The 12,874-nt window shown below is 57.7% G+C and overlaps 1 protein-coding gene across 1 annotated transcript in view; it reads right to left on the bottom strand.

Annotated features, from left to right (window-relative positions):
* LOC104394734 (oxysterol-binding protein 2-like) overlaps positions 1-12,874 on the bottom strand; it is a 98,812-nt gene that overhangs the window by 1,477 nt on the left and 84,461 nt on the right. The window contains exons 7-14 of the mRNA XM_010004369.1: positions 12,114-12,231; positions 10,910-10,976; positions 10,450-10,617; positions 5,985-6,230; positions 2,401-2,521; positions 1,141-1,244; positions 750-845; positions 163-347 (exon numbers count right to left, since the gene is read on the bottom strand). Of these exons, the coding sequence (XP_010002671.1) occupies positions 163-347; positions 750-845; positions 1,141-1,244; positions 2,401-2,521; positions 5,985-6,230; positions 10,450-10,617; positions 10,910-10,976; positions 12,114-12,231 (1,105 nt within the window). The remainder of the gene's footprint in view (positions 1-162; positions 348-749; positions 846-1,140; positions 1,245-2,400; positions 2,522-5,984; positions 6,231-10,449; positions 10,618-10,909; positions 10,977-12,113; positions 12,232-12,874) is intronic.

The following is a 12,874-nucleotide window of genomic DNA, read 5'->3' as shown; positions in this document are numbered from 1 at the left end:
CACAGCCCCCAGCACAACCCCCCAGCTCCTTCCATCTCCCCCCAGACCCACCCGCCCCTGGTGTGGGGGTCCCCCAGGGAGCCCTGCCCCCCTGCCCTCCACCCGGAGATGCCCACAAACTCTTGGAGAGAGTCAGTCCCACCGAGCACCCCCAGCACTCACGGAAGGGGGTACTTCTTCCACAGGACCTTTGGGGACAGCGTCTGGTAGACGGTTTTCTGCTTGCCCTCGGCGCCCGCGCTGCCGTGGCTGCTCTGCACGATCTTGGAACATTCCATCTTCTCGTCCCACGTGCCAGACATGACGTAGTGGGCTTTCCCATCAGCGTCACTCACCACCCCGCTCACCTGGCAGAAGGAGATGGCTCTGCAAGTGCCCAAAGGACAGGGAGAGGCATGGGGGGCAAACACCCTCCAGATGCTCCCACCGGAGCTGGACCAGCTCTGCCTCCATGGGGAACGTGGACCCATCCCGACCATGCAAGGGTCCCCAGCCCACCAAACCCCACCCAGGTCTCAGTGATGCAGCTCCAGCACATGGGGAGCTGAAACAGGGTCTCTGCTTGGACACAGCTGGTCCCCCCCAAGCCCTCCCCAGCAGAGGTGCCAGCACAGCAGCTCCCTGGCCCCACACTGGGGCTCATCCTGGCTGCAGTGCCAGGACCCCCAGGAGCCCAGCTGAGGGGTAGGACCTGGGTCTCCCCCCGTGCCAGGCTGCCAGAAGGAGCAGGGAGGTACCTGGATACCCACCTTTCGGGGGACATCTCTGGAGAAGTAGCTGTAGGGGGTAAATTTCAGCTGGCATTTATCTTTTGACTTATGGTTAACAATCTCTATTTCACCAGACTAGATGAAAGACACAGAACCACAGAGAGTGAGAGACTTGGCAAGGAGACAAATCAGGTGTTAGTCATAGGTACAAATCACCACCAGCCCCACAGCAGCATCACCACCCTGTCCCACAGAGCTGCTGGCCGTGGGAAGAGCCATTATGAGCTCCAGGAAGCCCATCCCTAGGGAAGCAGACCTTCCCATCATGGCACAAGTATGGTGGGGACACCAGGAAATGCCCTTCCACCCCCCATGCCCTTCCCTGGAGCCAGGCCAGGCTGAGCAGGACCCACCACCTGTAGCCACTGACCTGGTCAATCCAGAGCTTGCCCACAATGATGTTGTGAACAGTGGAGGTGACTTTCCTCCAGACGTAGTGATTGCCACTGGAGTGGAACTCGAGGTGGATGGCACCTGGGGAAGGAGGGATGCCCTGAGCTCAGACCCTGACACCTGGGCATTGTGCTCGTCCCCAGCGACCACCTGGCCCCTCCACTTGCACCTGCAGCTTCCAACCAGAGCTTCATCCCTCACCTTGCTGCACCCTCCATGGTCTGCTGCAGTAAGGGAGCTGCAGCACCTGCAGGGCCCCCTTCCCACCCCCCTAAAAGCACTGATTTAGAAGCAGGTCAGAATTGTGCTGCTTGGTTGAGACCAGCCAGGCACCAGCCCAGGGACAGGCAGAAGACCATGAACACCTTGCCTGGAGACAGCTCCTGGCATCTGGCTGCCAGGGAGAGGGCTGAGCCAGGCAGCCACCTGCTCACCTCTCAGTATCATGGAAGGAGAAATCAACTCATGAGCAAGTAGAACGTTCCCCAGGCCCATCCCTAGGGAGCACAGGTTCCCTTTGCAGCTGGTGGAATTCCCATTTCCAGGGCAGATGAGTTACTGTGGGACTGTCTGTGCTCAGGGGAAGGAATCTGGGCTCCTATGTTGCTCAGGGTGGAATCACTTGGGGTGAGCCCAGGGGACTGGCACGTTGCTGTCACCTCTTGTTATGCTTTGAGTGGGCCAGGCTCATTTTATGGTACCAATATAAGGACCTAGAGAGGGTATTTAGGGCTGTGAGAGATCCAGGGGGGTCAGGATTCCCCCCCCCATTTGCTGCCATACTCTGTAAGAGCCATAAGGGCCCTTTTTTCCCTGCTCCCTTCTTCCTTGCTGCTTCTGTGCTGGGAGGTCTTGGAGAGCTGCTCCTGCTTTTCCACCAGCTTGCCAAAATCCACATCCATTGGGTGCTGGCCGAGCCACGGACACCCATTCCAAGCAGGTCCTGCTGCAAAGGGACCCTCAGACCCCGACCTCTGGGACTGGGTTTGGCACATGCCTGTTTACACTGCACACACTGCTCCTCACCCTGTGTTCATGCCCCTTCCATGCTCCAACCTTTCAGTCTCTCTTCCTTATTCTCCTTTTACCTTCCCTTGGGAGGGTGGGGAGGGGTAACAGGGAGCACTTCTGCTCTGGTTTGTGGCTCACCCTGAGCACTAAACTGAGACACCTCTTGGGTGTTGCAGGAGCAGCACAGGAAGCAGAAGCCCCAACCCTCCCAGCACACGGCACCTACCCAGTGGCATGATGGAGAGGTATTTGCCCCTGAACTTGCTGGCGATGGTGATTTCCTGCCACAACGTCCACCCTCGCTTGGAGTAGACGTGATGGGCGGCTGCTGGGGGGTGGTGGCTCACCTGGGGGAGAGGAAAAACAGCCCATCAGGTCCCAGCCACCAGCACCAGAGCCTTGGCGAGCGCTCGGCCATCGCAGCGTGACCCCCAGCAGAGATGACCCCCCCAGCCTTGTCCTGAGCACTGAGGTGACAACTATGAGGTGGCCCAGCAGCATATGGAGATGCACTGAGCTCCTGCCAGGACTTTCTAAGGCTGATTGGGAAAGCACTATCCACAAAATCTTCTCTTGAAGATGTGAGATGATGCCGTCCTGTGAGCACAGGACAAGGTGCTGCTCTCCAGGGACCCTGGTTGAGAAACAGGGATGTGGTGACACCCAGCCCAGATTCCCAATAATCCCAGTGCAACAGTACCTCTGCTACCAGCAGTGGCTCCCACTGCTCTGCCTGGAAACCCCGTAGGGATATGGGTCCCCAAGTCACCTGAGACACAGGGACCTGCCCAGCCAAGACACCAGCTTTGCCCCTGGGCTGGAAAACCAGCAACACTTGCTCCATCGTGGGGATGACTTGGAAAAGGACAGTGCTCCCCACGCTGGAAAACTGCCCAGCACCGAGGTGGGAGCAGGACACTCCAGGTCGAGGAGATGGGAGGGTCTCTCCTAACCTACCCACCAGGCTCTGGCTCAGCATATGCTGCCCAGCACTGGGAAACCACCAACCCCTGGGTCCTGACAGCCACAGCTCCAGGTTCAGAGATGACCTGCCCCGATGTCTGCACCAGCTGAGCACCCCCAGCTGCAGGATTACACACATGAGCAGAGCACAAACCTCTCCATTAAATCCCACTGTCACTGGCAGGACAAAATCCTATTTGGATAACTGGATTTCAGGCACAGGATGGATTATCAACCTTTCACTCATCATGTTGGTGGGTTCAGAGGCATCTGCAGCATCCATGGGAAATTAGAGCAGTGGAACAGCATCCATCTGTCCATCCCATGCTGCCCATCCCAACCACAGCACCAGGACAAAAGGCTCTGCTGCCCAACATGCCCTTTGGGATGGCTCCAGGAGGGAGGTTTAGAGGCTCCCATTCACAGACCAAAGGCTCTGAGTTATGACAAACCTAACTCTGGATGAGCCTTGTGTGCTGTGCTGGTGAGGGATGGACATTGGGACCAGGCAGGAGGCTGCACCCAGGGACAGAGCACCCTGATGATGGTGGCACCATCTTCTGCTTCCTAACACTGGACAGAGCAGGGTGACAGCCCAGGGAGATGGGGCATCGGGGAGGTGTTGGAGAACAGAGACCTTAGTTCCTCCTGCTGTGCATGAAGCTGGCTGGGGAATTTGGCTGTGGGGCAGGACAGGGAATCACTGCCAGCTGGGGGTGAAGGTCTGATGAACCTGGGCTCTGCAATGTTCCCAGCAAAGAGCTGGGGGACTCCAGGCAGAGCTGGCAGGGCAGAGCAGGCACGTTTGGAGCTGCAGCTCATCACACTCAGGTCAGCAGCATCCTGGCTTGCTGCAGCCCAGGGCACGAGCTCCTGAGCCTGGCACAGACCAGACAGGCACCACTGGGGACAGTCAGTGGTGGCTGACATGGGACATGCAGCTTTGGATGGTGCAAAGGGACATGCAGAGACACAAATCCTGCAGATAATCTACTGAAGGACCTTTTCTTCTGTCATGAGCATGGGTTCACACTTCCAGCAGACCCCACCAAGCCTGTTCACCATCACTGCCCAGAGCAGTGCAGCCAAGATGGGATGTGACAGGAGCTGCTGTCCTGCCTTGGGCCAGAGCTTGGCAAGGGCTACCTGGGCTCAGGCCCCCACTGCCATGGAGGCATTTTGTCCACACCTGTGTGTCGTGTGAGGAGCTGATGGCAGAGCATGGCACCTGCCACACAGGCTGCTCCAAACTTTAGTACAAATGATCACAACCTGGGAGAAGGTGTTGATGAGGGACAGAGACAAGCAGAACCACCTCAGGGAGACACGGGCCCCCTCCCTGTGTGTTCTCAGTGTGCCCCATCCACACGTCTGACATGTGCTGAGTGTCACAGAGCCCAGAACTGCCTGCCTGGGTTAGCACCAAGATCCATTTCCCATGCAGTGTACCCCAAAAGTCCCACAGAGATCAGGGGCACAGTCTGCTGAACAGTCCTGCAGGTCCTGGACCTGCATCGGCCTCCATAGAGTGACAGAGATTTGTGATTTTCAGAGAATCACTGGCTGGTTTGGGTTGGAAGGGACCTTAAAGATCATCCAGTCCCACCCCCCTGCATGGGCAGGGACACCTCCCACCAGCCCAGGTTGCTCCAAGCCCCATCCAACCTGCCCTTCAATACTGCCAGGGATGGGGCAGCCACAGCTTCCCTGGGCAACCTGGGCCAGGCTCTCACCACCCTCACACCCAACAATTTCATCCTCATGTCCAACCTCAGTCTCCCCTCTGCCAGGTTTAATCCATCCCCCCTCATCCCATCCCTCCCTGCCCTTGTCCCAAGTCCCTCCCCAGCTTTCCTGGAGCCCCTTCAGGCACTGGAAGCTGCTCTAAGGTCTCCCTGGAGCCTTCTCTTCTCCAGGCTCAACACCCCAACTCTCCCAGCCTGTCTCCAGAGCAGAGCTGCTCCAGCCCTCCCATCAAGGCCTCTTCTAGCCTTGCTCCAACAGCTCCATGTCCTTCTTGTACATGTCCTTCTTGTCCTTCTTGTCCTTCCTGTCTTCACCCTAGAGCTAAACCCAGCCCTGCAGGGGGTCTCACCAGAGCAGAGGGGGAGGATTTTGCCTGACACTTCTCAACACTGGAGCCGTGAGGGTCGCTCTGCCCCCAGGATGGCACAGTCACCTCCTGGAGAGCAGGGAGCTCGCACCAATGTGATATCCTGCCTGCAAGAGTTGACAAATGGCTCCATTCCTCCCCCAGAATCCAGGGCAGACCAGCCAAGTGTGCTAAATATTTAGCAGTCAATTTTCATCACAGATAGCAATTCATTAAGTGCTCCAGGATTTTAATTAAGACCTGCTGTTGGCCCGACGTGTGCCAGACGTGCTCTGTGGCTCCAGCCTGGGGCCGTCAGAGCTTCTCAGGTTGCCCCCAAGCTCTGGAACTACACATTTTCAGTCCAACAATAAAGAAATGAGGTCCTGAGACACACTCCAGACCAAAGACACCAGGAGGAACCGGGGCAGGGCTTGTGGGCACCACTGACGTGGCTGGAAGGGAGGTTGGTGCTCATGTGTTGGGATGTGAGAGGAGCCCCGGGCAGGCTGCCAGGAGACCCAGCAAGGAACAGACACCTTCCTCCTCCCCTTCTTCCCCACCTCCTGCTCTGCAGTGCTGGCACAGCCACACTGTCCTCCTGCTGCTGAAAACTGGCTCAGGCTGCACCTGCTGCTGCCCCTGCCAACCCCACCAGCGACCTGCTGTGCCGGGAGGGAGGCTCGGCGCGAGGAGACGCTGGGTGTCCTTTGGAGAAGGGCTGGGCAGGAGCCCCTGGGCAGCCCCCAGCTCACCTGCTCACACAGGGAACGGAAACCAAGCTCCTCCAGCCGGTCCAGCTCGTAGGTCTCCCCCAGGAGGGGGTTGAAGGGCTTCGCGGTGCGATGGACGGTGGTGGAGTAGGAGGACACCGAGAAGGCGGCGACGAAGCACATCTGCTCCGTGGAGCTCTCGCACTTGACCGCTTTGTCCAGCAGCTCGTGGTACTCCAGGTCCTCCGTCAGCCTCTGCAGCATGGACAGGGGCTCGTTGAAGTTCACCTGGAGGGAAACAAGGATGGGTGGCAAAGCAGGAGGCACCGAGCGGGGCACCTGCCGTCCTGCCCCAGCACCGGCATCCCGCCCGTCTGGCTGCCCAGGCACCGGGGATGGGCTCCCCCAGTACCCAGGGCAGATGGAACCTGCACCCGGCTGAGGCCACAGCCCTGCACAGACGTTCTGGGCACGGGGCTGGATGTGCCAAGGCAGGCTGCCTGCACCTGCCTGCTCCTGCCTGAGCACTGCTCCCTGCCTGCTCCCGCCTCTGCAGCATCACACAGAAGTTAAATCAAAGCAAGCAACACATGCACATGCTCAGTCACGCTCCCTGAACTTGTACCACCAAAGCTTGATGGCTTTGAAGTCCCAGCTGAGAAGACGTGTGCTTGGGAGTGAGCAGCCCCGTGAGGAACCCAGATATTGTCCCAGGTGTCACTTCACTCTGGTGATGGAGCACCAGTGACCTCCACAATGAGCCTCAGCAGCAAGACCAACTCCCTCCTGCCTCCCCACCAGCACGAGCAAGGTGACACGAGGCAGGGATGTCCTTCTCCCTGGCCTGTCCTCTGTCCCCCCTTTCAGGAAACCCTGAAAAGCTCCATTTTGGGGTGTCCCTGCTCCTGAGACTGCAATGGCAGTACCCAAACTGCTCCTGCAGTGGTGGCAGCAATGCCTCAAGGGGCAGAGAGAGGGGACACTCTGTCCTGGGAGAGGCCAAATGGGTCATATTTGCACCCACCAATTTATTCACCCCCCTCTTTACTAGAGAACTTTGCCAGGTTGGACAGGCTGCCAACATCTCTGGGGAAAAAGCACATGATTGACTTTACTCCTGCTCATGGCAGGGGGGCTGGGACTAGAGGGTCTTTAAGGTCCAGCCTTAATGATTCTACGATTTAGCAGTATTTTGTATTGAGAAAAGAATTAAAATTAAAAAGTCACCAAAAGGAAGAGGGGTTTGCTTCAGAAGGCCTTCTGCCTCAAACCCACAGGAAACTCATCTCTTAGTTTCAGTTCAGAGCAAGGAAACCTACTTCAGAGGGAGCAGAGGGTTGAAGGGTGGAAGAGCCGTTTCCAGCAGCCGAGTTACACGTCTCACGCCACGGGAAACAAACCCCAGATCATTCCACTCTGGGATTTAAGCAGCAGGGATCTTACAGCACGTGAGGAGGAGCAAGCTGTGCAGCCAGGGCAGCATCACAGCACATGTTTTTGGAGAGCTGTAGATGCCATGAGAGCAGCAGCTCCAGCCTCTCCCACCGGCACCGCTCGGGCCGCGGCAAAAACCCTCCCACTGGGGAAGGTGGTTGTGCCCAAAATGCAAAACCTCTAAAGCTGTTTTCTTCCTTTTCAGTGCTTCAGGTTTGTTTGTTCAGGGGAAAAGGTAGGAGTGGTTTCTCAGTCCATCACATGCCCTGGGAAGGGGATGAGGTCTGAGAAATGCTTTTCCATTTGCTGGGAATCGGGTGTAAGGCGTGGAAGGAGAAACCCCCATCGCTCGGTTCACACCACGGGTCCACCAGTGGTTTGTGCTATAAAATCACCACGTTTCCAACAGCCTCTCAAGCTGCCCTGCTTCCTCCTCCTCACCTCCAGCTACCACAATGTCAGCCCAGAAGCCCTTGTTCAGCAGCTCCACCTCGAGACACGGAGCCACCAGCTCCCCCTGCGCTCCGAGCACGTTGATTACAGAGAAAACTTCACTGGCTGTGGAAAGGAGATGGAATTGCCTCCTGTGGCTGCTTGTCCTTGGGGTGGATCACCCAAGAGATTCTAGGGCTGAATCTCCTTGCCCTGAATACAAGAAGGTCACGGGCCTGTTGGAGAAGGTCCAGAGAAGGGCCACAAAAATGATCTGAGGGCTGGAGCAGCTCTGCTCTGGAGCCAGGCTGGGAGAGTTGGGGTGTTGAGCCTGGAGAAGAGAAGGCTCCAGGGAGACCTTAGAGCAGCTTCCAGTGCCTGAAGGGGCTCCAGGGAAGCTGGGGAGGGATTCTGGACAAGGGCAGGGAGTGATACAAGATGCAATGATCCTAAACCACAGCAGGGTCAATTTAGATTAGAGATTAGGAAGAAGTTCTTTACAATGAGGGTGGTGAGACATTGGCCCAGGTTGCCCAGAGAGATGGCCCTTGGAAACATTTAAGGTCAAGCTTGATGGGGCTCTGAGTAACTTGATCTAGCTAAAGATGTCTCTGCTGACTGCAGGGGGTTGGACTAGATGGCCTTGAAAGGTCCTTTCAACCCCCACACATTCTGTATCTCCATGAGCTTGTGGCATGTGAAGCATCTCCCTGCCTCCACATCTGCACAGACCCCAGCAGAGAGGAGCTGCCAGTGAGCAGCCAACGCTGGGCTGGGTCCTTCATTCCAGCCCGTGGCCCTGTTGGACAGTTCAGAGACAGCAGCTCTGGGAAACCAGATCTGCAGGCCCTGGGGAGGGATGAGCAGCCCCGGGGCTGCTGTGCCAGCAGAACATACTGCTCTCTGCTTTGGACTGAGCTTTAGCAGCTCCTGGACTGATGTGACTGATAGGGAAGGTATAAATTTCCACTCTCCAGGCACCAGCAGCTGCTGGTATTTCACACCCTGAGCTCATTTCTGAATCCATCAGGCCTTTATCAGATGTTGATGGTGCTGCAGAAATGCCAGTGGGCAGCGCTGGGCTGTGCAGCTCGGCTGGGAACTGCACCAGGAAGAGACAAGCTCGTCTCTTACTCAGAGAGATGAAACAGCATCCGAGCCCTGTCACAGGCTCCTTCCCCCTTTCCCAGCAGAGAAAAGCCCCTGGCCAACCCAGGTGGCCCAAAGGACCATGGCATCCTGGCTTGTGCCAGGAATGGTGTGGGCAGCAGGAGCAGGGAGGGGATTCTCCCCGTGCTCAGCACTGGGGAGGTCTCAGCTCCAGTCCTGGGGCAGCTCTGGGCCCCTCACTGCAAGAAGGAGCTGGAGGTGCTGGGGCAGGTCCAGGGGAGACAACGGGGCTGGGGAAGGGACTGGAGGGAAAGTCTGACAGGGATGGGCTGAGGGAGCTGGGGGTGTACAGCCTGGAGAAGAGGAGACTCAGGGGGGACCTTCTCACTCTCTACAACCACCTGAGGGGAGGTTGGGGTCAGGTGGGGTCTGGGCTCTTCTCCCAGGCAACCAGTGACAGGACAAGAGGGCCTGGCCTGAAGCTGCTCCAGGGGAGGTTTATGTTGGACATCAGGAAGCACTTCCTCATGGAGAGACATTAGATGGACTGCCCAGGGCAGTGTTGGAGGCGCCATCCCTGGAGGTGCTCAAGGAAAGGCAGTAGGTGGCACTTAGTGCCATGGTCTGGAGATGTGGGGGTGTTGGTCATAGATGGACTTGATGGTCCTGAAGGTCTCTTCCAGCCTTGGTGATTCTGTGATACAGCTGCAGGGCTGTGGTTCATGCTTTTTGCTGGGCTCCTTCCACCCCAGCCCGTGCCACAATGATCCCCCAGCTGCTTTACACCTCTCCCAAGCCAGGGCCTCATGGGCTGACACCCAGTCCCATCCATGCCACGTACTGGGACTGGATGATCTTCATGGTCCCTCCAACCCAAAGCAGCCAGGGATTCTGTGACACTCAGGGTTCCTGGGGTGAAACACAGCCCTGCCAGGGCCAGTGGGGCTGCCCTCCAAGCCCCGTGTCCCCAGGATGCACACTCAGGAAGGTGTGATCAGCAACAAGGTCTCCTCTTCTTCTAGCCCCTGGGTGAGAAAGCTGAATCCTCAGGGATTCAGGGTGTCCTGCCTCTCTCTTTGCCTCAGCACCAGCTGGATTTGCAGAGGACCCTTGGGGAATGTCCCCTCTACCCCAGCTAGCCCCCCAGCCCCCTTGTCTCAGCCCCCCAGCCTCCCTGGCTCAGCCCCCCACCCCACCTGGCTCTCTACAGGATGGTTTGAGGGGCAAACAAACTGCAGGGAAAAATGTAGGGCCTGGAGTCAGCAGAGGACACAGCAGTGCTGCAGAGCAGGGCTGGAGAGAAGCATGAGGTGGTTTCAGAGGGCTCTGCCAGCCCAAAAACCAGACCCTCAGGATAGGGCTGGTAGCTGGTGACATGCTCCTGACCCAATGTGCTCCCACAGCACAGGGCAGGACCACCTGGAGCTGTAATCCCACCCTCTGCACAGCCAAGAACTGGTCCCAAACTAAACCCACAGCACCAGCAGCACCCTCTCCACCAGCCCTTGGTGCCCAGGACATGGTGACTTACAGGCATGGGGATCTTAGAGAGCTCTTTTCCAATGCAGTTCTTCATGATGCTCCAGAGGTTAAGGCTGTAGTTGGGTTTGTCTGGGATGCGTGTCCGTCTCCTTTTCTTTGGCAGGAGATCTTTGCAAGTGGACTCATTGTAGCTACTTTGATTTGAGCTTTCAAAGACCTGCAAAAGCAACAGAAGAAATGTAGGTCTAAACCAGACTTGTCCAGCATGACCCAACCAGACCCAGCAGCTCCCAGGAGACACAGGGGAAGGAAGGGTGCTGGTGCCCCCCAGCAATGTCCTGCTTCCCCTGGGAGGGTGTTCAGGTGCTGCTGCAGGACTGACAACATCTGCTCCCCCCTGTGCCTCATAGGTTGACCAATTGCTCTATCCTGGAGGCAGGAGTCCCTCCAACAACCTCCTTGCTCCTCTCCCCTGGTTCCATCCCAGCAGGACTGTCCCTCCAACTCACACTGTCCTCCAGGTTCCAGTCCTCGGGGTGGCCCTCGCTGGCCCCGCTCAGGTTACTGCCCGAACGCCTGCGGGGGAGAAAGTACCAACTGGGAAACACAGACAAGGGAAGAGGAGAGAAGGGCCAGGGTGGGTGCAGCAGAGCCACCAGCACCCAGAGCATCTCCCTGCACCACCCCAGGGTCCTGCCAGGAAGGCAACAGGGTGACAGAGGCTGGGCTGCTGTTGGGAGGGGACACTCAGCACGGGGTGTCACAGCCTGGGGGATGAGAGCCTCTGAGTTTGTGTGACCATGGGGCAGATCACAGGTGCCTCCAGCCCAAAAAGACACCCAGGGAGTTGTAAGGGCAGACAAGGTACTCCAAGCTCCTGCCCAGGCTCCCCTCGGGTTCCCACACCAGGTGCTGGGGCAAAGAGCTCAGCTTTACCTGGCTTGTATCAGCACTAGTGTGATCAGCAGGACCAGGGCAGGGATTGTCCCTTATGCTGGGCACTGCTGAGGCCACACCTCAAATCCTGAGGGAGGTTCTGGGCTCCTCACAACAAGAACATGGAAGGGCTGGAGCATGTCCAGGGAAGGGCAGCAGAGCAGGGGAAGGAGCTGAAGCACAAGTGTGAGCAGGAGCAGCTGAGGGAGCTGGGGGTGCAGCCTGGAGACCAGGAGGTGAGGGGAGACCTGCTGGCTCTGCAGCTGCCTGAGAGGGGGTTGGAGCCAGGGGGGTTGGTCTCTGCTCCCCAGGAACAAGTAAGAACAAGAACAAGTTGGAGAGGAGGAAACTGCCTCAAGTTATGCCAGGGGAGGTTTAGATTGGATCTTGGGAATAATTTCTTCATGGAAAGGGTTGTCAGGCTGCCCAGGGCAGGGGTGGAATCATCATCCACGAAGGGATTTCAAAGCCCTGTAGATGTGGTGCTGAGGGACATGGGGCAGTGGTGGCCTTGGCAGGACTGGGTTAGTGGTTGGATCGGCTAATCTCAACGGTCTTTTCCAACCAAAACAATTCTATGATTCTACCACAGCACAGACTTGATGTCTGCAGGAGCAGGCAGAGCAGGGTCAGTCTGTGTGCTGGGGCCGTGGGGCAGAGCAGCCCCATGGGAGGGGACAGCACCATGCCAGGCAGACCCTCCCTCCCCTGCTCTTCCCCTGCTCACAACAGGTTTTGGCACCTTGCAAGGTGTGGCCCTGGGGAGGGGGCTCCTACCTGTGGTGCTTGGGGTCTGCAGTTACAGTGATAAAAGCTGGTGCATCCTCCATGGCATCGAAATACTCCGTCTCTTCATCTTCATCACTGGCCTCTCCCTTGGCAGACTGCACACCCCCTGTGGGCACAAAGGCTGTCAGATGCTGGGGTGCTGCTGGGCCCCTCTCTGAGCCCCAGGCTGTCCCCAGAGCCCACCCTCCTCCTGCTGTGTCCCCTCCAGCACTGGCTGCCTTTGCAGTTTGTCCCCTGCTCTCCAGCCCACTCCATGACAAGAGGATGCTGAACCACTTTCCAGCTCCTAAAGGAAGTGCCCGAGCAGCACGTGCCCTGCTCCCCAGCCCGGGCACCCAAGGCTTCCCTGATGTGCTGGGGACCTCCTCCAAAAAAGCCACCAGGCTGCTTGAGCCAGACACACTCGGGACTCTTAACGCCCAGCACTGCCCCATCTGCTGGGAGCCCCGCTCTGGATTCTGGCACAAAAGACCAATCAAGTTCCAGGTGATGCTAAAAAGAGACTTCCCAGCTTGCAGGTCTACCAGCTCTGCACTTGCAAACATCCCTCTCCTCTGCTAGGAGAGATGACTAAGAAACCAGGAACAGAGAATCACAGTGATGTCTGAGACCCACCACAGCTCCTCAGCTCCTGCTCCTCCCCAGGCACAGCCTCACTGCCCTGTCCCCAAGGGGCATCCCATGGGCACTGAGCTGCCAAGGCCACCTGCAGAGACCAGGACAGCCACCATGCAGCTCAGCAGCTCACA

Source organism: Chaetura pelagica, unplaced genomic scaffold (genome assembly GCF_000747805.2).
Source record: "Chaetura pelagica isolate M959 unplaced genomic scaffold, ChaPel_1.0 scaffold149, whole genome shotgun sequence".
Classification (NCBI taxonomy): Eukaryota; Metazoa; Chordata; class Aves; order Apodiformes; family Apodidae; genus Chaetura; species Chaetura pelagica.
This window is presented reverse-complemented; position numbering and strand designations above follow the sequence as displayed.